Genomic DNA, 21,462 nt, shown 5'->3' on the forward strand with positions numbered 1-21,462 from the left:
CACCGGATGCCCTTGAGCCCTGAATCCACCGGATGCCCTTGCGCCCTGAATCCACCGGATGCCCTTGCGCCCTGAATCCACCGGATGCCCTTGCGCCCTGAATCCACCGGATGCCCTTGCGCCCTGAATCCACCGGATGCCCTTGCGCCCTGAATCCACCGGATGCCCTTGCGCCCTGAATCCACCGGATGCCCTTGCGCCCTGAATCCACCGGATGCCCTTGCGCCCTGAATCCACCGGATGCCCTTGCGCCCTGAATCCACCGGATGCCCTTGCGCCCTGAATCCACCGGATGCCCTTGCGCCCTGAATCCACCGGATGCCCTTGCGCCCTGAATCCACCGGATGCCCTTGCGCCCTGAATCCACCGGATGCCCTTGCGCCCTGAATCCACCGGATGCCCTTGCGCCCTGAATCCACCGGATGCCCTTGCGCCCTGAATCCACCGGATGCCCTTGCGCCCTGAATCCACCGGATGCCCTTGCGCCCTGAATCCACCGGATGCCCTTGCGCCCTGAATCCACCGGATGCCCTTGCGCCCTGAATCCACCGGATGCCCTTGCGCCCTGAATCCACCGGATGCCCTTGCGCCCTGAATCCACCGGATGCCCTTGCGCCCTGAATCCACCGGATGCCCTTGCGCCCTGAATCCACCGGATGCCCTTGCGCCCTGAATCCACCGGATGCCCTTGCGCCCTGAATCCACCGGATGCCCTTGCGCCCTGAATCCACCGGATACCCTTGCGCCCTAAATCCACCGGATGCCCTTGCGCCCTGAATCCACCGGATGCCCTTGCGCCCTGAATCCACCGGATGCCCTTGCGCCCTGAATCCACCGGATGCCCTTGCGCCCTGAATCCACCGGATGCCCTTGCGCCCTGAATCCACCGGATGCCCTTGCGCCCTGAATCCACCGGATGCCCTTGCGCCCTGAATCCACCGGATGCCCTTGCGCCCTGAATCCACCGGATGCCCTTGCGCCCTGAATCCACCGGATGCCCTTGCGCCCTGAATCCACCGGATGCCCTTGCGCCCTGAATCCACCGGATGCCCTTGCGCCCTGAATCCACCGGATGTCCTTGATCCCTGAAATCCACCAAATGCCCTTGTGCAATGAATCCACCGGATGCCCTTGCGCCCTGAATCCACCGGATGCCCTTGCGCCCTGAATCCACCGGATGCCCTTGAGCCAGGTGCAGGGATCCATCCAGGTCACATCGGGTGTCTGCTCTGGGCATTGTAGTGCAGCACACAGCGGGATTCTCTATTTTCCTGACATTCATGCTGACAGGGGTTTGGTTAAAAGTTTTTGGCTTGAAAAACAGACAACTCTGCTCCATGGTCACTGAATAGGTTAGCTAAAACTTTTAATTCCTTTAACTTGAAAAAAAAATTCCAAAAAAATTCACATTTTGTCTCCTTACCTTCCCATAGAGATCAGATACCATGTACAATACCAATACAAGGCTCCTATTCTGACCAGGACTATGTGAAAGAGAGAAAATCCAAATTAAAATGACAAAAACTCCGAGAAAATTCCAAGATTAACTCCTCTTTATTAAAAAGGTGAAATTACAAAAATTGATCTACTTAAAATACTGTTTATTTGTGATCGGACAAGAATTAGCAAGAACAACTATCAGCAATTTCCAAGGTAACGTATATAGAGAGATTTCCACAGGATGGCTCATTGTTTACGCTGAAGCGAGTATATAGAGGCAATCGTATGGAGGAGGGGGAGGGGTACAAGGTGCCTATAGCGGGAGACGGGTTTTTTCTTAAAAAATATTTCTGCACATTGCATACATATAGATATATTTTATATAGACATTTCTGTATACATTTTATTAGGTGTAGCATCGTTCACAGACTCTCGTTCCTACTGTTGTAATACAACAAAAAAATTAAAAAAAAAAAAAAAAAAACATTAAAAAAATCCAACACATTTGAGATAAAGCAACGTAAAAGGCATCTGACGGAAAACATGGAGTGATGGGTTTGCAATTTGCTAAATTTCTTTCAGGTTTATCTTACAAGTTTGGGTTTGTCCAGTATACATCCAGATTCCGCATAGAAACAACGTAACAAAAACAAGTAACTTTTTTTTTTTTTTTTTTTTTTTTTAATATCGCATGAGATTATAACAATTCCTACAGCTCCGTGTGGCTGTGCCTTAGGCACGCCTGTTCAGGGTCAGCTATACATTATTCTAAATTTATAGGATTTAGAAATAAAATGTAAATTTTTATTTTTTATTTTTTTTATTGAATTAAGGACATTTTTGAATTTTTTAAACTGAAATAAGGAAATTTATGAATTTTTTATAAAATTGAAAAGGAAATTTTTGAATTTTTTTTTAAAAATTGCAATAAGGAAATTTGTGAAATTTTTTTAAACTAGATATGATAAATTGTTAAATAAATGCAGAATAAAATTGAAGCACAGTCTTCATGAAGGTGAATTTTCTATAAATAAGGCAGATGATATCAGGTTTTTATTGACTTGGGTGTTAAAAAAAAAAAAAAAAATTAAAAAATTCACTGACTAATTCTAAAAAAAACCTTCAAAGATTCTACCATCAGTCGTCGGGATTATTCAATCACGAGATTTTTATTTTTTTAATTCATCGTTTATAGGTAACTATTTTTTGGCAGGTTCTACTTCTAGAAAGCGACATTCCTATGGAAATTTTTTAATGCAATTTTTTGGATTCTATGACATGCAATTTGCAGAACCTTGAGAAGTAACAGGCTGTGTAATAAAAAATTGTAACAAAAATAATCTAAAAAGAGGGCAAAGCTGCGAAATTTCTTTGAAAAATTTATTGTGCAGGACCTTTAAGTGGCTCTAGAATTTTGTGCTCGGTTATTTTGTAATTTGTAAGTTTTTAACCATTTTTCAGCCCTGCGCTTAGTTCTACGTTGCGTTAGGTAGAACCGCTGGGGTCGCAGCCATGTTGCCCCCACTTCGAACCGACCTGTAGGCGACTCTAAGGGCCCGTGCACACGATGTAATGCGGCGTTAATTCCGACAAGTAAACATGTGTCAGAGTGAGCGCTACAAAACAGAATCCCATCGACTTCAATGGGTTCCGTCTTACGTGTGCTACACATTGAAATCAATGGGAGGCTTTTTAACCCATCGATTTTAATGTGTTACGTGCGTTAAACGGAACCCATTCTGTTTTGAAGCGCTCACTCTGACACGGGTTTACGTGTCAAAATCAACGCCGCGTTACATTGCATGAATGGGCCCTAACATTCATATCAATGACTCTAGAAAAAAATAAAAATAATACCGCCATCTCATTCCACTGTCTCCCTCTATATCCTAGCTATCTATATCATACATATCAACACTGTACATTCAGAGACGATGCAGCACCATCTCGGCCTCATCCACCTACTAAAACTCTGTTTCCAAGTCACCCCCCTTTACGAAAAATAAAAAAATATTTTTTAAATTCCAATTTTTAGCTATGGGAAAAATATAGATTTTTTTTAAATTCATTTTTAAAATTCATTTTTAAAAACCAAATTAAAATTATAAAAAAATACTTTAAATTTTTTTTATTTTAACGGTTCACCATGAGAATTTATTTTTAATATTAAGCACTTCTATCTGTGTTTGGTTTACGCTGTTTATTAGCTGGGGATATTGGTCGTATAGAACATATATTTTTTTTTAATAAGGCCTGTGTGGTAATTTCCAAATAAATTTTTTCACAATTTAGCAATTTTTTGAAAGAAGGAAATTGAATGGTTTCTAATTTGAAAATAATCCACAGCACACGTGAAAAATAATTTTTTTTAAAAAAATTCACACCGGCGCTCTGTAACGTCACCTTGTCCTGTCCACGCTTGTGCAATATGTTTCTAAGAAGCCCTTTGGCAGCATAGATTTATTTGGCAATTAAAAAAAAAAAAAAAAAATCAAATAAAATTTTTGAATATATAAAAATTATTTCCGCTTCTACTTGACCCCCCCGATAAAACTGACAGTCTGTAGTGTCCCGAATAATCTACAAAAATAGGTAACGGGCTTTGGGACTGGGATAGGCGGGAGATTCCAGCTAAGAGCATGTCGTTGTACCCTGCGGTATTATATGGTGCAGCATTAGCGATCCTCAGAGATGAAGGAGGTAAAAATCGGCAAAGACGTGCAGGATCGGCAAGAGTGCCCCGCCCCCACCAAGGGGACGATCCGCACTGAGACAATACAATCATACGGGGAGGGAAATTTTCTATTCCAGTTTTGCCTTTTCCAGCTACGTCAAAAAAAATAAAAAAAATAAATCACCTCTCTCCTGAAAGTAAAGTGTTAAAACTCCCCCCCCCGTGCATATACTTTGGCGCACTCCGCCAGCTTTACCGTGTGCGCCAATTGTGGAGCGGTAAAAAACAGAATTTGAAAAATTGTTAAAAATAATTAAAAAGTTTCGTAAAAGAAAAAAAAAAAAAAAAAAAAAAAGACAAAAATCACGCGCTGGTTTCGCAACAGTCCAGGATGAGGAGGGGGCGGAGCTTCTTCCGGCGTCCCAGGCAGACGGGTGACCTAATAATGGCGGCCGCTGGAGGCGAGGGCTTTGTACGGCGAACAGAGAAATAAGCAGGAGAATGGCTGCGCCCTGGAGACCCCCAAATGTCCCAGAACTGAATAGCGGCCCCTCCAGCATGAAAACTGGCCCCCCCCCACCAAAAAAAAAGGTATCTTCCCCCATTTCCATAAACCAAGGGTTACGCCTCCAGCTTCTCCTTCTTTTTATTCTTTTTTAAGAAGGACGGGGTGCGGAATTTCTTCTTCTTCTTGTTGGGGGACTTGGAGGGTGAACCCTCGGGGGTCAGCTCCCCCTCAATGAATTTTTCGGTGCTCCGCAGAGTGATCTCTATGTTGTCCCCCATGTTGAGCTGGCTGACGCGCATGGTCAGATCCTCCTCTGGGTTGTGTTTACCGCCATCCTTGCCGTTTAAGACAATGGGGGAGTCTTTTTGGAAGACACAATCCTCGAGGGGCTCTAAGGGGTTAAAAATGTCAGGTCAGTAGAGGGGAAAAAAAAACAAAAAACCCTTAAAAGGGAAAATTTATTAACTTTAATGTTTTCTATTAATTTTTTTTTTTTTCGTATTTTATTTTATTTTATTTTTTTTTTTAATTCCCACTATTGGCCACTAGAGGGAGCATTATCTGTATACTCTGCCATTGCACATAGCTCATACAAGTGTCAGGACTGGAGTCTACCACCTCTTCTTAAGGACCTATTATACAGTCATCACAGGTCCTTCAGCAGCAGTGACACAGATAAGCTTCAGTCTAGCACTGCAGAGCTGTATATAAATCAGTTAAAGGGATTGTCCAGGAAGTTAACCTTAACAGACTTGCAACTCCAGGCCATGTGGTCGAAACCAGCCCCCGTCTGGTAAGCTTACCTCCCTGGACAACTCCTTTAACAATGTGCAGCAATCAGATCGCCGTCTTTTTGCTTCTTATAAGCAGTCTATATGTCCCTGTCATTGTCTAAGGACCTACAGTGATGTCATCAAAGATCCTTTAGAAACTAGAAATCTGTGCAGGGTGTTGTTAACAGAGATGGTAGACGGAGGATCGTCCCTCTAGTGCTGCAGGGTGTTTGCTGCTGACAGACTCTACACAATTCAGACTTGGTTAATAAGAGGATAAGAGTGAGGTAAATACCTGTAGAGCTGACGGGCGTCTGGGGTGGGGACTGAGTTATGAGGGCAGAAGAGTCGTCTTCTGAGATTAGATCATGCTCAGCATCTGTAGGGTTACACGGGGTTAAACAGCATGCAAAGTGTGAATGTGGTTAGAGATGGAGATCATGCAAGTGACTAAAATCTATTACTATCTGTTATCAGCCATGTCAGGAGAGGAGAGGCCGGCTGTAGGACAGGAGAATACAATCTATTACTATCTGTTATCAGCCATGTCAGGAGAGGCCGACTGTAGGACAGGGGAATACAATCTATTACTATCTGTTATCAGCCATGTCAGGAGAGGAGAGGCCGACTGTAGGAGAGGGGAATACAATCTATTACTATCTGTTATCAGCCATGTCAGGAGAGGAGAGGCCGACTGTAGGACAGGAGAATACAATCTATTACTATCTGTTATCAGCCATGTCAGGAGAGGAGAGGCCGGCTGTAGGACAGGAGAATACAATCTATTACTATCTGTTATCAGCCATGTCAGGAGAGGCCGACTGTAGGACAGGGGAATACAATCTATGACTATCTGTTATCAGCCATGTCAGGAGAGGCCGACTGTAGGACAGGGGAATACAATCTATTACTATCTGTTATCAGCCATGTCAGGAGAGGAGAGGCCGACTGTAGGACAGGGGAATACAATCTATTACTATCTGTTATCAGCCATGTCAGGAGAGGCCGACTGTAGGACAGGGGAATACAATCTATTACTATCTGTTATCAGCCATGTCAGGAGAGGAGAGGCCGACTGTAGGACAGGGGAATACAATCTATTACTATCTGTTATCAGCCATGTCAGGAGAGGCCGACTGTAGGACAGGGGAATACAATCTATTACTATCTGTTATCAGCCATGTCAGGAGAGGGCGACTGTAGGACAGGGGAATACAATCTATTACTATCTGTTATCAGCCATGTCAGGAGAGGAGAGGCCGACTGTAGGACAGGAGAATACAATCTATTACTATCTGTTATCAGCCATGTCAGGAGAGGAGAGGCCGACTGTAGGACAGGGGAATACAATCTATTACTATCTGTTATCAGCCACGTCAGGAGAGGCCGACTGTAGGACAGGGGAATACAATCTATTACTATCTGTTATCAGCCATGTCAGGAGAGGAGAGGCCGACTGTAGGACAGGGGAATACAATCTATTACTATCTGTTATCAGCCATGTCAGGAGAGGAGAGGCCGACTGTAGGACAGGGGAATACAATCTATTACTATCTGTTATCAGCCATGTCAGGAGAGGAGAGGCCGACTGTAGGACAGGGGAATACAATCTATTACTATCTGTTATCAGCCACGTCAGGAGAGGCCGACTGTAGGACAGGGGAATACAATCTATTACTATCTGTTATCAGCCATGTCAGGAGAGGAGAGGCCGACTGTAGGACAGGAGAATACAATCTATTACTATCTGTTATCAGCCATGTCAGGAGAGGAGAGGCCGACTGTAGGACAGGGGAATACAATCTATTACTATCTGTTATCAGCCATGTCAGGAGAGGAGAGGCCGACTGTAGGACAGGAGAATACAATCTATTACTATCTGTTATCAGCCATGTCAGGAGAGGAGAGGCCGACTGTAGGACAGGGGAATACAATCTATTACTATCTGTTATCAGCCATGTCAGGAGAGGAGAGGCCGACTGTAGGACAGGGGAATACAATCTATTACTATCTGTTATCAGCCATGTCAGGAGAGGAGAGGCCGACTGTAGGACAGGGGAATACAATCTATTACTATCTGTTATCAGCCATGTCAGGAGAGGAGAGGCCGACTGTAGGACAGGGGAATACAATCTATTACTATCTGTTATCAGCCATGTCAGGAGAGGAGAGGCCGACTGTAGGACAGGGGAATACAATCTATTACTATCTGTTATCAGCCATGTCAGGAATGGAGAGGCCGACTGTAGGACAGGGGAATACAATCTATTACTATCTGTTATCAGCCATGTCAGGAGAGGAGAGGCCGACTGTAGGACAGGGGAATACAATCTATTACTATCTGTTATCAGCCATGTCAGGAGAGGAGAGGCCGACTGTAGGACAGGAGAATACAATCTATTACTATCTGTTATCAGCCATGTCAGGAGAGGAGAGGCCGACTGTAGGACAGGGGAATACAATCTATTACTATCTGTTATCAGCCATGTCAGGAGAGGAGAGGCCGACTGTAGGACAGGAGAATACAATCTATTACTATCTGTTATCAGCCATGTCAGGAGAGGAGAGGCCGACTGTAGGACAGGGGAATACAATCTATTACTATCTGTTATCAGCCATGTCAGGAGAGGCCGACTGTAGGACAGGGGAATACAATCTATTACTATCTGTTATCAGCCATGTCAGGAGAGGAGAGGCCGACTGTAGGACAGGGGAATACAATCTATTACTATCTGTTATCAGCCACGTCAGGAGAGGCCGACTGTAGGACAGGGGAATACAATCTATTACTATCTGTTATCAGCCATGTCAGGAGAGGAGAGGCCGACTGTAGGACAGGAGAATACAATCTATTACTATCTGTTATCAGCCATGTCAGGAGAGGAGAGGCCGACTGTAGGACAGGGGAATACAATCTATTACTATCTGTTATCAGCCATGTCAGGAGAGGAGAGGCCGACTGTAGGACAGGAGAATACAATCTATTACTATCTGTTATCAGCCATGTCAGGAGAGGAGAGGCCGACTGTAGGACAGGGGAATACAATCTATTACTATCTGTTATCAGCCATGTCAGGAGAGGAGAGGCCGACTGTAGGACAGGGGAATACAATCTATTACTATCTGTTATCAGCCATGTCAGGAGAGGAGAGGCCGACTGTAGGACAGGGGAATACAATCTATTACTATCTGTTATCAGCCATGTCAGGAGAGGAGAGGCCGACTGTAGGACAGGGGAATACAATCTATTACTATCTGTTATCAGCCATGTCAGGAGAGGAGAGGCCGACTGTAGGACAGGGGAATACAATCTATTACTATCTGTTATCAGCCATGTCAGGAATGGAGAGGCCGACTGTAGGACAGGGGAATACAATCTATTACTATCTGTTATCAGCCATGTCAGGAGAGGAGAGGCCGACTGTAGGACAGGAGAATACAATCTATTACTATCTGTTATCAGCCATGTCAGGAGAGGAGAGGCCGACTGTAGGACAGGGGAATACAATCTATTACTATCTGTTATCAGCCATGTCAGGAGAGGAGAGGCCGACTGTAGGACAGGGGAATACAATCTATTACTATCTGTTATCAGCCATGTCAGGAGGGGAGAGGCCGACTGTAGGACAGGGGAATACAATCTATTACTATCTGTTATCAGCCATGTCAGGAGAGGAGAGGCCGACTGTAGGACAGGGGAATACAATCTATTACTATCTGTTATCAGCCATGTCAGGAGAGGAGAGGCCGACTGTAGGACAGGGGAATACAATCTATTACTATCTGTTATCAGCCATGTCAGGAGAGGAGAGGCCGACTGTAGGACAGGGGAATACAATCTATTACTATCTGTTATCAGCCATGTCAGGAGAGGAGAGGCCGACTGTAGGACAGGAGAATACAATCTATTACTATCTGTTATCAGCCATGTCAGGAGAGGAGAGGCCGACTGTAGGACAGGGGAATACAATCTATTACTATCTGTTATCAGCCATGTCAGGAGAGGAGAGGCCGACTGTAGGACAGGGGAATACAATCTATTACTATCTGTTATCAGCCATGTCAGGAGAGGAGAGGCCGACTGTAGGACAGGGGAATACAATCTATTACTATCTGTTATCAGCCATGTCAGGAGAGGGGAGGCTGATTGTAATAGATGCGACCAGACTAGAGCACAGCGCCCCCTTAGTCTGTTGTATTACATTATACACTGTCTGCACAGTCCTATAACCTCCGTGTCTCTCTGTGTAGTATATTCTGGCAGAGGTTGTATATACAGCAGAGATTAAATCCATGTATACTCTGTGTGTGTTACTGAAGTTTTAAGGGTTAATTCATGCACAGACAGACATAGTAGTTATGTAATGATGCAGTTAGGGGGCAGTAGCGAGGTGTCAGGCGTTTCTGGGGTCCCCATACCTTGTGTGCCGTTTTCGCCTCCTTTCTCCTCCTCTAGTAATTGGCTGAATGGATTAGGAGGGGGAGGGGGTGCGTTCTCGTCCTCTTCAAACTGTGTCATCTGGAAGGGACAGAACAAGTCACGATGAACAAATCCTCCGATATAAGCGACAGCCGAGGAGCTAAATCTACAAGCACGGACCAATCAGCACTCGCCCTTGGGTAAAGACCTGGACTCGGATACTTACAGGCGGAGGCCTTTCCACTACGATCCCTGCCAAGACTTGTGACTGTGGTCCGGCCGTCTTCAGATCGTACCGATTCTGCTCCCGAATCTATAAGGAGGTGAAAGGAAGCTCAAGTAGTCAGTCCGTGTTTCTCAGTTACACTACCAGGGTCCTATCCAGAAAGGTGACGGAGGTTATCAAAGCCCCACCCCCTCTAAATGGGGTCAGTACGACTACAACTCCCAGCATGCCCTCACCTTGTTCCTCTTCTCCAGAACATCTGTTGGGTTGGTGTTTAATGGGACAAAGGCGTTGGGATCCTCAATCTTAATGGGATTTCCGCTGGAAGCCTTGCTCAACTCATCGGCTTTCATCCACTGAAGGAAAAGCAGAAATTAAATAAAGGTTCATGAATAGAATGCCAGAACCTCAGTGAAGAATGACACCATCAACTAAACCCAAAGCAGCTTATAAAGGGGCCACGGGCCCGGTCTCACCATGATCTTAGTTCTAGGGCTCATCTCTCCATTCATGGACTCCTCGGGTACGTGGACCCTTAGGTAAGTGTTTGGCGAGTTGAGCCAGCGGGTCTTCTCCCTCTGCTGCTTCTGTGCCAGGTACTTGAGTGGAGAACGTGGCAACCCCTGCTCGTCCTCAAAGGAGAAGGCGGTGACCGTGGCGGGGATCTCAACCTCGCTCTTGTGTCGCGGCTTCTCACGTGTCAGCGGCTGCCTGTACGCGTACCCCGTCCGATAGCCCTGCAGGAAAAGCGGAGGATGATGCGTTATAGGCACTGGAATCAATAGGGGGCAATAACACTTGATAACCACCAGAGGGCGCAGGAAAAAAAATGCAAAAATATACAAAACCTGCAGTACTGCACAACCACCACTAGATGGTGCTGTAAACTAAACTGCAAAGGAACGTAAGCGACTTGTGATTAGTTTGGGCCCCATGGTGCTTATTCCGGATCCTAGGGGCCCCTCTTGCAGATTTATGGGCCACTTACCAGATTGTCCAGCATTCTCATAAGGGACTCGAATTCCAGTTCCCCGACTTTCCACTTGTACTGCCCCTCCATGTTCACCCCTCCCCCGCCACCTGCGGCCAAGGAATGTGTGAGGGGCTTGTACTTCTCCAGGTCCAGCATCAGAAGGTTGTTTATTCCTCCAGCCCCGGCCAGGGCATGGACCTGCAAAAAAAAGACAACATATATGGGGCACAGAACTCCCCTGTGGCTGTATAAGACAACTTGTTGTGGGCCATGTAGCATTGCATTGTGGGAGATGTAGTGTTCTCCCACATAATGCATCAGTCACCACACAGCAAACCTGTGCACACTGGGGGTGAAGCCATACAGCTTTAGAGACTGAATTTTGATTGCAGCTCTGGATGTGACTGGAGTATAAGATATGAATGTCCTGCCCTTACCTGGACCTCACAGGCCAGCTGCACATTGAAGATGTAATGGAAAGCTTCCTCTACGGTTTCTCCCAGCGCCATCACCCCGTGATTCCGCAGCACCAAGACCTGCAAGAGACAAAGGAGAAGCCCCCTGAGTAACACAAGGTGCAGTCATGTACGCGGCGCCACCTACAGGCTGAGGCTAAAGTGTATAATGGTTATGGGGAGGAGGGGGGTGTCAAACCGATCGGGAGAAAGGAGATACTTATTTGTCACTGCATTCCCTTTACAGTCCTGTTATAACAGCGCCCCCCACCCACCGTGAGGGGAACTGCTGCAAGACTCCATTCAAGTGTATACAACTGGCTGCAGGCCTCTGCACATCAGGGGGTTGGTCGGGGACGGGGCTGCTGTGCAGGGGGCTTAAAGGTGACTGGTGAGAGTCACAAAGTCCAGACCTCACCGACCATCTACTGCTGGTGCCTCCTGAGCAAACTGGTTTACAAAACTTCCAAAAATTCCAGGGTTTAGCAAAATTTTGGGGGTTTACCGCCCACAAGTTATTATTAGTCCAGGAGCTCTTCAGATTCCACAGTACAATAATTGGGGACCCAGGGAGGGTACAGAAAAAAAAGCAAACAAAAAAATCTGGCGAGGTTTGACCCTCACTAGACGCCCCTTTAATTCCAGTTCTACAATGCCGCTTTGGCTGAACAGTAACAAACCCTCAGCTGTGAGATACGAGGTCAATCGGGCACCTGCAGAGCGCAAGATCTATCAGGAAGCTGCAGAACTTCTCTTAATGCATCATTCCCATTAGACTGCAGTAACCCTTTAGTCTCTGGTCTCTATTTTGCGTTACCTTAGAGCTGGGCCCCAGAACTTTCTGCAGTTGGATCCTCTCCTGCTGCTCGTCCAGAGATCCCTGGTAATTGTAGTACGCCACGTCGCCGAGCAGCAAGGCTTCCTGGGAGATGGGGAGGATGCCGCACTTCATGGAAGAGACCTGATGAGAGGAGGAGGAGAGTGAGGACCAGCAGGGGGCGCCACAGACCTACAGTGGACATCTGAACAAGACCTGGATATGTTATGTGACGGCTCCGATAAACGTGACGCGCCATGCATCTGTGTGTAGCACCTCTACGGCTTGTCACTATTACATGTATCAGTGTGGTGTCGTGTACGGGGCCGCCATCACAGGACCAGAACAGACCCCCTGAATACGTAGTAAACCTACGCCGCTCCTCCTGAATGACCTGTGCACTTTACTGCTGGGTCCTAGTGCTACAAGCTGGTAATGCCAATAACTTGCAGACAATGTCACTCACAGCAGCAGTGGCGGGGGTGTGTATATGGATCACACATCGCACATCAGGACGGGTGGAGTAGATGGCTGCGTGGGGGCTGAACCCGGAGGGGTCGACGCACAGGTTGGTTGTGCCCTGATCCACCACTTCACCGACTATGTTCAGCTTCACCTGCAAAACGTAAAGAAAGTGATTGAAGAAGTCAAAACCATCCAGTTTCTAGAAATGGTGAGAGGGGGCGCCGCACTTACCAGGTTGGCGGCAGATGCTTCGGAGAAGGAGAGGCCTCTGGGAATGATCAGGATGTGGTCTTGCTCCTTGCTGACCCGGACCTGCAAAAAATAAATAAATAAAAAAATTACTCTATCAAATATTATAATAATATACACAAAAGCGCCACCTATTGGTTTCTACAGGTCATTGCACCAACGTTTAACATCAAACTGAAACTTCTTAGAAACTTGTTCCAATTCCTTACAATGTAACGGTTTCAATCAGGAAGCCGAAAACCCATCCTGACCACGTACAGTCTCTTTATGGGAGAGAGATCCAATACACTAACAAGCTCTGCAGCTGTGCAAGCAGGATTAGATCAGGAGGGGCTCCCAAGCACACAAAGCCCCCCAAAAAATAAACAATTACTCCACTGTGACGGGCTGAACTGCAAAGTTTCAGAAAGCTACAGGACTTGTAATTTGGGGGATACCCCCCGTGGTCACAGTGTCACCCCCTCACTATGGAGCAGGAGCGTCCTGTAATTTGCACTTACCGTGATGTAGGCGTTGGACAGGTGCGCCCACCCGAAGAGATCAGCCAGGCGGTACATAGAAGCCAACTTGCATCGAATCAACCTCTCGCCCTTCACCATCATGCCCTCCATGGCGGGGTGAACGTCGTTCACCGGAGTCACCATCCCCAAACCTGGAAAAGGAGATTGGAGATCAGGGCCGAATTATTGAGCGACTCCCCCTCCTCCACCATAACAGCCCCCTCTAAGGCAGGACACATAGAAGCTGCTGAATACACCACATAAAGCTATCCAAATAATCCACAGAAGCCGAGCGTCCTACCCTGCTTCCCCATGATGACGTGACCAGTAGGGGGCGCTCCTGGGTGTCTAGGAGTGTCCTTCCAGAGGGGGGTAATTAGACATAACAGTCGGGAGTCCCTGAGAGAGAGGTTGGTGGAGCGCCCGGGGCTGCCGCTCTCCTCCTGCTGGTTTTGGAGGTGCAGCCGAGCCCTTCAGCTTGTTTACAGCTGCCAAACCTTTGTACCTGCCTATCAGTCGCCCTCAGGACACATTTATGGATGGGCGTGCCAGGATGTCAGCCAGATTATGGGCGCCGCTGATGATAGGCACAAACCGTCTTGTAGAAGTATAGACAGAGCCGGCCTTAGCTATCAGAGCCATAAACCTGCGCACGTGGTCAGCGGTCTGGGTGAAAAGCCGGAGATCTATAGACAATGTGCGAGTTGAAAAAGTATTCACGCCCCCTGCTTTTCCAGTCATATCCATTATTTTGTTTCTAAAGCAGTCTGCAGATCATTACACCAAGCGCGCACACAGAATAAGTATTCACGCCCCAGGTTCCCAGTCCCCTCCCCATTATTTAGTGCCATAAAGGGAACCTTTCACTGTCTCCAGCATAGTTGGTATGTTCCTCACCATCCCTGAGCCATCAGTGCTGTTGCTTTGGAGCCCGATAGGTTAACTAGACTCCCTATTGTCAAGTGGGTGGAGTCAGGTACAGGCAAGGAGGGGCGACTCATAGCAGACACTGCCCGCCTCCGATTGCCTGACACCACCCAACTGCCTCTGATTGGGCAATGTCAAGCTGCCACGCCCCCTTGCCTGATACCACCCACTTGACATTAGGGAGTCCAGTTAACATATCAGGCACCAAACCAACAGTACTGATCGCTCAGGATGGGTGGGGGCGAGAGAAAAAATACCAACTGTGCCGGAATCGGTGGAAGTGGTGATTTTTAAAGGGGGGGGCACTAAATAAGGTGAAAGGTTTGCTTTAAGCCGGCTGCAGATCTACGGACGATAAGACACAGAGCGACATGAAATAGTATTCACCCCCTTCCGGATGCTGCGAGCTCGTCACACTGAGAGGTCTGTGAGCTTCAAACAAAACATCGTATTAGACAAAGGGAACTGGAATCATTGTCTAAGTGTAAAGGGTTAATCTATCGTCTGGATCACCCATGTGCATAAGTAAGTGCCCCCTTCACACCAGATGTAATAGGGTCTAACTAGTCTATCTCCATACAGTGGGGGTCGCACTGTACAGTATAGACCAGGTATACGGGGTTACCTATAGAGGAGCTCAGGGGCAAAACATTAAGGAAACTTACTGAGTGGAGAGGAGGGGAAGCCGGCGAAGGAGCTGGCCATGATGTAGTCTGCGATCTGCTGCAGGGCCAGGAGCCCCGTCGGGTTATTTCCTTTCTTCATCTGATCTTGAATGAGACTTTCCAGATCCTCACGAAACGCCTGCAAAATAAGAGGGAGGTCACTGAGTACAAAGTACAGGGTTACATCGGGTCTTACTCCAGAGCTGCATTCACAATGCTGCTTCCTACTAATACACAGAAGGCAGCGTAGTGTGCAGCTCTGGATGCGACTGGAGGAACTGAAAGACATGTGATGGTCACTTGTATTTAGCAATACGTCATCATCGGCTGACAAATATGGAGGAGAGGGATAAATGTTTGCAAGACGTCCGTTCTGACCCGGACCTGAGCTGTAAATCCACTAGATCCCCTATAGGGGGCAGTATCAGACACTATGGGCAGATGTGACTCATTGTATCAGCACATTCGCTTCTATAAAGCAGCTGACGCCAGAGCTTTCGCATCATCTGTTTACAAGAATCCCAGACATTAATTGTTTTTTTTTGCTTTTTAATTAATTTGCAGCCGGGGGCGTTGTATCTGCTAATTAGCAGAACGGGTCAGCGCCCGTAGGAGGAGGACGACCCTCTCGCTGCAGCGCCCCCTCCTACACAACCACACAGGAGTCTGGAAATCTGCCCGGCCCCGAAACATCCATCACTGAGGACAAAGTGCTGGAGGACTCGGCCCAGCACCAGCAGGGGGCGCCCGGGGGCAAGGTGGACACCTCAGCTTCATACCCCCTCCTCCCTGGTCTCCTCCTGCGCTGCACCTCTTCTCTGGAATGTTTCCTCAAGGTATTTGTACTAAGGGAAGGATTTTGGAAACTTTCCTGGTACTGAATCATCTACGTACATCCACATCAGTGCATCCAGGGCCGGGCTTAACCAAGAACCCTCCAGTCATGGCCCTGCTTAACCCCTTCCTGCTACCCGCCTTCTAAGAGCCTTAACCTCTGACCTGGCGCATGAAGCCACCTCTGAACTGAGGCCCGGGCGTAGATTTGTGGTATAACCTAGGGCGGTCTTTATAGTAAATCAGACAGTCCAGGGTGTCCTAAGATCAGATCCAGACACGACATTCACCACAGGGTGGCAGTCACGTCACCAGAAAAACGGGAATGAGAACTCAGAGGATGAAGCCCCCCACCCCCACCCCCAGGCTTGTAGGAGACAAATGAAGAGGTTGCAGTGTGCAGTTATCACCAGCAGGGGGCATTCTGATCTCTTACAAAAAGCAGCAGATGTCCACAAAGAGGTGAAAAGCTTTGGGGGGCGCAATAGGATGAGGGGGTTCATTACTCTGCTTCTGGTGGCGACAGAGGTTGTAAATGGTGCAATACAGGCCCCTCCATCTGCGCCAATGTGGATCCCTCTTCTACGTCGTTGGATTTTTTCTGATTTCAGAAGAGCTTAGTATTAAACCGGTACAAATGTAGCAGAGCTGAAGTCACTGCACAAGCTGTACCCCCAAATCCTATTCCCTGGACCACTAGGGCCCTCAATGGGTTAATGCCCTGTGCAGCCATGATCCCGCTCCCCCCGTCCTCCGCTCCCGCTGCTCCCTACAGAGTCTCGGACACTCTTGTGTGATTGTGTAATGAAGCGGAGGGCACCGAGGGGCCGGGCGAGCGGGGTCTGTCCGAAAAAGGACCCCCGGGGTGCGCAGGCTAAATAGAGACTTCCTGTAAACAGGATTATTGGTGGCTCAGTCTCCAGCTGGAAATGCAGGGTCCTTATGTTGTACAGCGCAGATGCAGCAGAGCTGAGTTTGTCATTAGTTGCATTATTTGTGTGCAGAGTACAGATTAGTGCAGGGGTCAGCAACCGCCGTGTGAAACTACAACTCCCAGCATGTACCATTCATTGCTATGAGGAGGAGTGGCAGATCAGTCGGCATGCTGGGAGTTGTAGTTTCACAATGGCGGGGGTGACAGTGCGTTACCTAAAGGTCCTGTAATGCCCCAGATCACACAGGGCGGGCTCCTTGGTTGTCCCAGATGACGCTCGGCCCTGCTGCAGTAGCATACACACTCGGCTCTGCTACCTCAGCAACTTGTTACGCTCCTTTCACCAGGACAATTGCATCCTGGGCAAAGGATTAGCCGCGTCGTCGGACACAAAGACAACTTAAGGGCTTAGCTATGCATTGTCTGCCCCCCGCCCGCACGCCCACTCACCGGGCTCTTGAGTATCTGCGTCACTCTCTTCTTCTGCTCCATCATGTTGAAGTCCTGCCGGAGATCTGGCGACATGTTTCTCTCGCGGAGGTAGTTGGGGTCGTTTTCATTGATGCGGTCAAAGTAGCGCTCTTTGTGAGGCATGCTGGGAGGGGGCGGGGCGGTGATCACCCCTTGGCTGGATCCCGAACTCATGGCTCAGTCACAGGGGTGCGCGGGTCTCACCTGCAAGAGAAAGCCAACAACGTGTTACACTGAGGAAGGGGGGGAGAGAAACAGGTCACTACCCAGAATCCTCTGCTGTAAGCACCTGCACATGAGGATTCTGGGAAGGGAAGAGGGTCAAATCGGCCGCCGGCTGCGCTGTTTGGGTTTTCACGGGCGACACAAGGTCACTGATCATGGCCGGGACGCGCACACTGCTCCGGGCGGGCGGAGCGGACAGATGGTCTTATCCCTCCCGCGTCCAGACTGCGCCCCAGATTTGTTTTGAAACCTGAGAGGGTCACATGGCGAAGCAAAGACGGGGGATTATCTGACAAGGAGCGCTCTGAGTGCAAAAATACACACGCCCCCTCCAAACTAAACACAGCGCCCCCGGACTATTGTATTCAATCCCTCACAACATCTGCACAGAGCAGAGATAGAAAGGATCAGCCCAGGGACAGCAGAGGGTTTGTTACAGTGGCGTCCAGTCTGTGAGATGTACAATGTGGATCAGGGCAGCGGATGTGCTGAGCTCACACTGGGTGCAACTGTAACAAACCCTCAGCTGTGAGAAGAATTAGGACAAGATGTGAACGTGACAAAGAACAACTACGGATTATACAATTGATGAGGTCACTGTGTAGCCTGATGACATCACTATAGCCAGGTCGTGATTATACAGATAAGTATTAGGCGTGTTTGATCATGTCCTGGCAGTAGTGAGGTCATCAGGCTGCACAATGACATCACGCAATCATACAATAAGTTAGTGATGACATCACTAGAGCCCGCCCACCATCATACAGAACTAATACTTCTTGCACATGAGGGTTTGTAAGGAGTCTTCTCAATCTATGAACTAATGAGGACCCCAGATGTTCTATGTAACCTGCACTGATACATTGTAACAAACTAACCACAGAGAATGATCCAGGCTGGATACAAAGTGTCGGCTGTGACAAGTATTAGGTCAGGTTGGGTCCGGCCTTGTCTGCTGACAATAAAGTTGGATTATATAAAGACTGTGCGTTCTGTGATGTCACCGTGTAGTCCGATGACATCACTAGACTCCGGTCACAGGTGACGCGTGCCGGACCTGGTCACATGACCTAATCTCTCATCAGATCATGGCTTTACCTTCTGTCTTCTCTAAGCTGACTTTTTCGTAGTATGGTTGCGTTGGCCCCTTTGGACCTTCCCATTTCCCATGGACAGTGACCCCCCCCCCCCCCCATGTGTTTATTTTTCTAGTCCGTTTCCTATTCATTGTTCTGACACCATCTGCACATGACAGCGCTCTTCCTTTCCTCGCTGTTAACTATTCGCTCCCCGTCCGAGTACTCCGCAGCTCTTCAGAACTACAAGTCCCAGAACGACTGAGCCCCGTGTGATACAGACTATTACTAGAATGGATACAATTGTAACAAACCCTCAGCTCTACGTAAGGAAAAACCACAACGTCTGACATCTGCTCGATGCGGCCAAATATTTGCTTCTCAGATACACAACCATGTGATGTCATCAGAACATAAACAAAAGCGCGCTCACGGACATCACACGGCGGACATATGGCGATACGGTCATCAGGAAGCCAAAGGCATAGCTGTACGGAGACCTCTGGCCGCAGATTGGGTAGTGACATATACAGGGTCAGCCAGAGGTCGCCACATGACTGATACTTTGTATTCCGGAGATGAGATACAAACAATCACAATGTAACCATTCTATCATTCTCTCCCCTATCAGAGGTACATGAGAGGTCAGCGGCCTCCGCGCCATCATCGGGTATATAGTATATAGCGGGGACCGCAGCCCTGGCCGACAACTTGCCGCCATGTTGTCCCCGCTGCAGCGGATGGCGCCACTTGTGACTACGACCAAATCCGCTACCGTTGTCACCACCATGGACGTTGAATGTGAAGCTAATAGGAAAGACACCGCAGAGGCTTTGGGTTCAAATCATCTGCTCCAATCACATCCAAATCTGCAAGTTAAATGTGTCACTGGTGCCCCCTGCTGGTCCTGGCGTTATATAGAGTATTCTGTATACAATGTCTGAAAATCTACATCTCCTAATGCACCAGCTTTAGTAACCATGTCATACTCCAGTAACATCCAAAGCTGCAGTCAATATACTATTGACTTTGTTTGCTCACCTCCTCTTGCAGCTTTCTGCAGGTGCAGAGTCTATACAGGACAGGCTTACATTGCACATATAGGAACTGTATGTCCAAGTGTGCAGTGTATTGTGGTAGAACGCAGCTTTAGATGTGACTAGAGTAGAAGGCAAACAATAGAGCTGAAAAGCAATTGCAAAGTTGTCATATTATATGTAGATTTATCGATGTGCAGAAGAAGAGCAGAGTGTCCAACGTGAACGGATTTAAAGGGACAGTAACCCAAAGATCAAGATCCTATAGAAGTGCAGCAGACGACAGACGTTTGCGTATAAAGTAGAGGTTGCTGGCGGTGCTGGTGTCAGTCTTTACTGTGCTTTTGGAATTTTATTCAAGCAGGATGTACAGTATTAGTAATCTAACCCACAGGGGGCAGTGTGACTGTGTAATGGAGAGATTATTAGGGCCGGGATTCTCCTGGACCTGACCCGGCACTGGCTGAGCCTATGGGAACATGATGGTTAGAGGTGCTGTCCCTTTAAGAGGATTTAGTAAGTTATTACATACTTGGGGCGGTGTGTGTTATGTGCTGGGGCGGTCGGATCTAGACATTCGGGACTTTATTAGAGGAGGGACCCCCCCCCAATAAATGAAAGGGTCTGTAATGATCTGGGACAGACGCACATCACGTAGCGGGGTCAGCGCTGCCGCCTCCCCCTGACAGATGACAGGCACATGTAGTGCGCTGCTGCCGAGAACATGACCATAAGGACACAGGCGGCTCATTGTGGGGACGAAAGGGAGAAAAAGAGGGAACGGGCGCCCGTGCCAGTCACCGGAGGAGCCAAGAAGTCATTGTCAGCCATGGCCGCCCGCATTAACCCTTAACCCTGTCCGGCACAAACATGGGCCCTCATCAATACCAGGTGGAGGCCTTAGAGGTCATAAATGTACCCAAAAAATGAACAAAACAAACTGTATCAGTAGAAGAGGGCGAGAAAAATAGAACCACAAAGGGGCAAAAACATTATTAGACCTGGAACATGTATAAGAAATAAAACCCCAAGTACTAGAAACTGGACAGGTCAGAGATCGTATCCGAGATAAAGCCGCCATAACATACACGGCAGACGATCTCAGGGTCAAAAACGGGGACATAACACCCCCCCATGTGCTCCATCCACAGATCCATCTACAGTGAAGGGTTACTGAAAGGACATGGCGAATCCACTTGGCAGTCAGGCAGCGGCGTCGTGGGGACCGCAAGGAAGGTCGCAACGTAGAAAGTTATTAGAGACAGCTGGAGAGAAGAAAGATCCTGAGAGGGCGGGGCAAGACTGCTTAAAGGGGCGCTCCATGCCTGGTGCTCACAGCCAAGGTAACCCATCAGACAACTACATATCCCATCATCCCCTGCACCAAACTGGCTCTAATAATCTGTAGCCCAAGCATAGAGAACACAGCCCAGTGCATTATGGGAGTGTCTGCCAGCAGAATAGTGAGCGCAGCTCTGGAGTATAATACAGGATAAGTAATGTAATGTACGTACACAGTGTCTGCCAGCAGAATAGTGAGCGCAGCTCTGGAGTATAATGCAGGATAAGTAATGTAATGTATGTACACAGTGACTGCACCAGCAGAATAGTGAGCGCAGCTCTGGAGTATAATACAGGATAAGTAATGTAATGTATGTACACAGTGACTGTACCAGCAGAATAGTGAGCGCAGCTCTGGAGTATAATACAGGATAAGTAATGTAATGTATGTACACAGAGACTGTACCAGCAGAATAGTGAGCGCAGCTCTGGAGTATAATACAGGATAAGTA

General features: G+C 47.9%; 1 protein-coding gene across 7 annotated transcripts in view; it reads right to left on the bottom strand.

Moving 5' to 3' along the window:
• Positions 1–2,098: 2,098 nt before the first annotated feature.
• Positions 2,099–21,462, bottom strand: part of ADD3 (adducin 3) — a 67,690-nt gene continuing 48,326 nt past the window's right edge. For 3 of the 7 annotated variants that reach the window (XM_075258645.1, XM_075258643.1, XM_075258644.1), the window contains exons 3-17: positions 17,311–17,535; positions 15,093–15,231; positions 14,815–14,859; positions 13,501–13,652; positions 12,983–13,063; positions 12,753–12,902; positions 12,287–12,430; positions 11,452–11,550; positions 11,030–11,212; positions 10,518–10,778; positions 10,278–10,397; positions 10,042–10,128; positions 9,815–9,914; positions 5,691–5,774; positions 2,099–5,013 (exon numbers count right to left, since the gene is read on the bottom strand). In XM_075258645.1, coding sequence (XP_075114746.1) covers positions 4,736–5,013; positions 5,691–5,774; positions 9,815–9,914; positions 10,042–10,128; positions 10,278–10,397; positions 10,518–10,778; positions 11,030–11,212; positions 11,452–11,550; positions 12,287–12,430; positions 12,753–12,902; positions 12,983–13,063; positions 13,501–13,652; positions 14,815–14,859; positions 15,093–15,231; positions 17,311–17,505 — 2,118 coding nt within the window. In that variant the 5' untranslated portion in view covers positions 17,506–17,535 and the 3' untranslated portion in view covers positions 2,099–4,735. Of the gene's footprint in view, positions 5,014–5,690; positions 5,775–9,814; positions 9,915–10,041; positions 10,129–10,277; positions 10,398–10,517; positions 10,779–11,029; positions 11,213–11,451; positions 11,551–12,286; positions 12,431–12,752; positions 12,903–12,982; positions 13,064–13,500; positions 13,653–13,801; positions 13,833–14,814; positions 14,860–15,092; positions 15,232–17,310; positions 17,536–17,620; positions 17,805–21,462 lie in introns of those variants that run through there. The other 4 variants (XM_075258646.1, XM_075258647.1, XM_075258649.1 and 1 more) reach the window with 4 other exon arrangements.

This window comes from Leptodactylus fuscus, chromosome 10 (assembly GCF_031893055.1).
Source record: "Leptodactylus fuscus isolate aLepFus1 chromosome 10, aLepFus1.hap2, whole genome shotgun sequence".
NCBI classification, from domain to species: Eukaryota; Metazoa; Chordata; class Amphibia; order Anura; family Leptodactylidae; genus Leptodactylus; species Leptodactylus fuscus.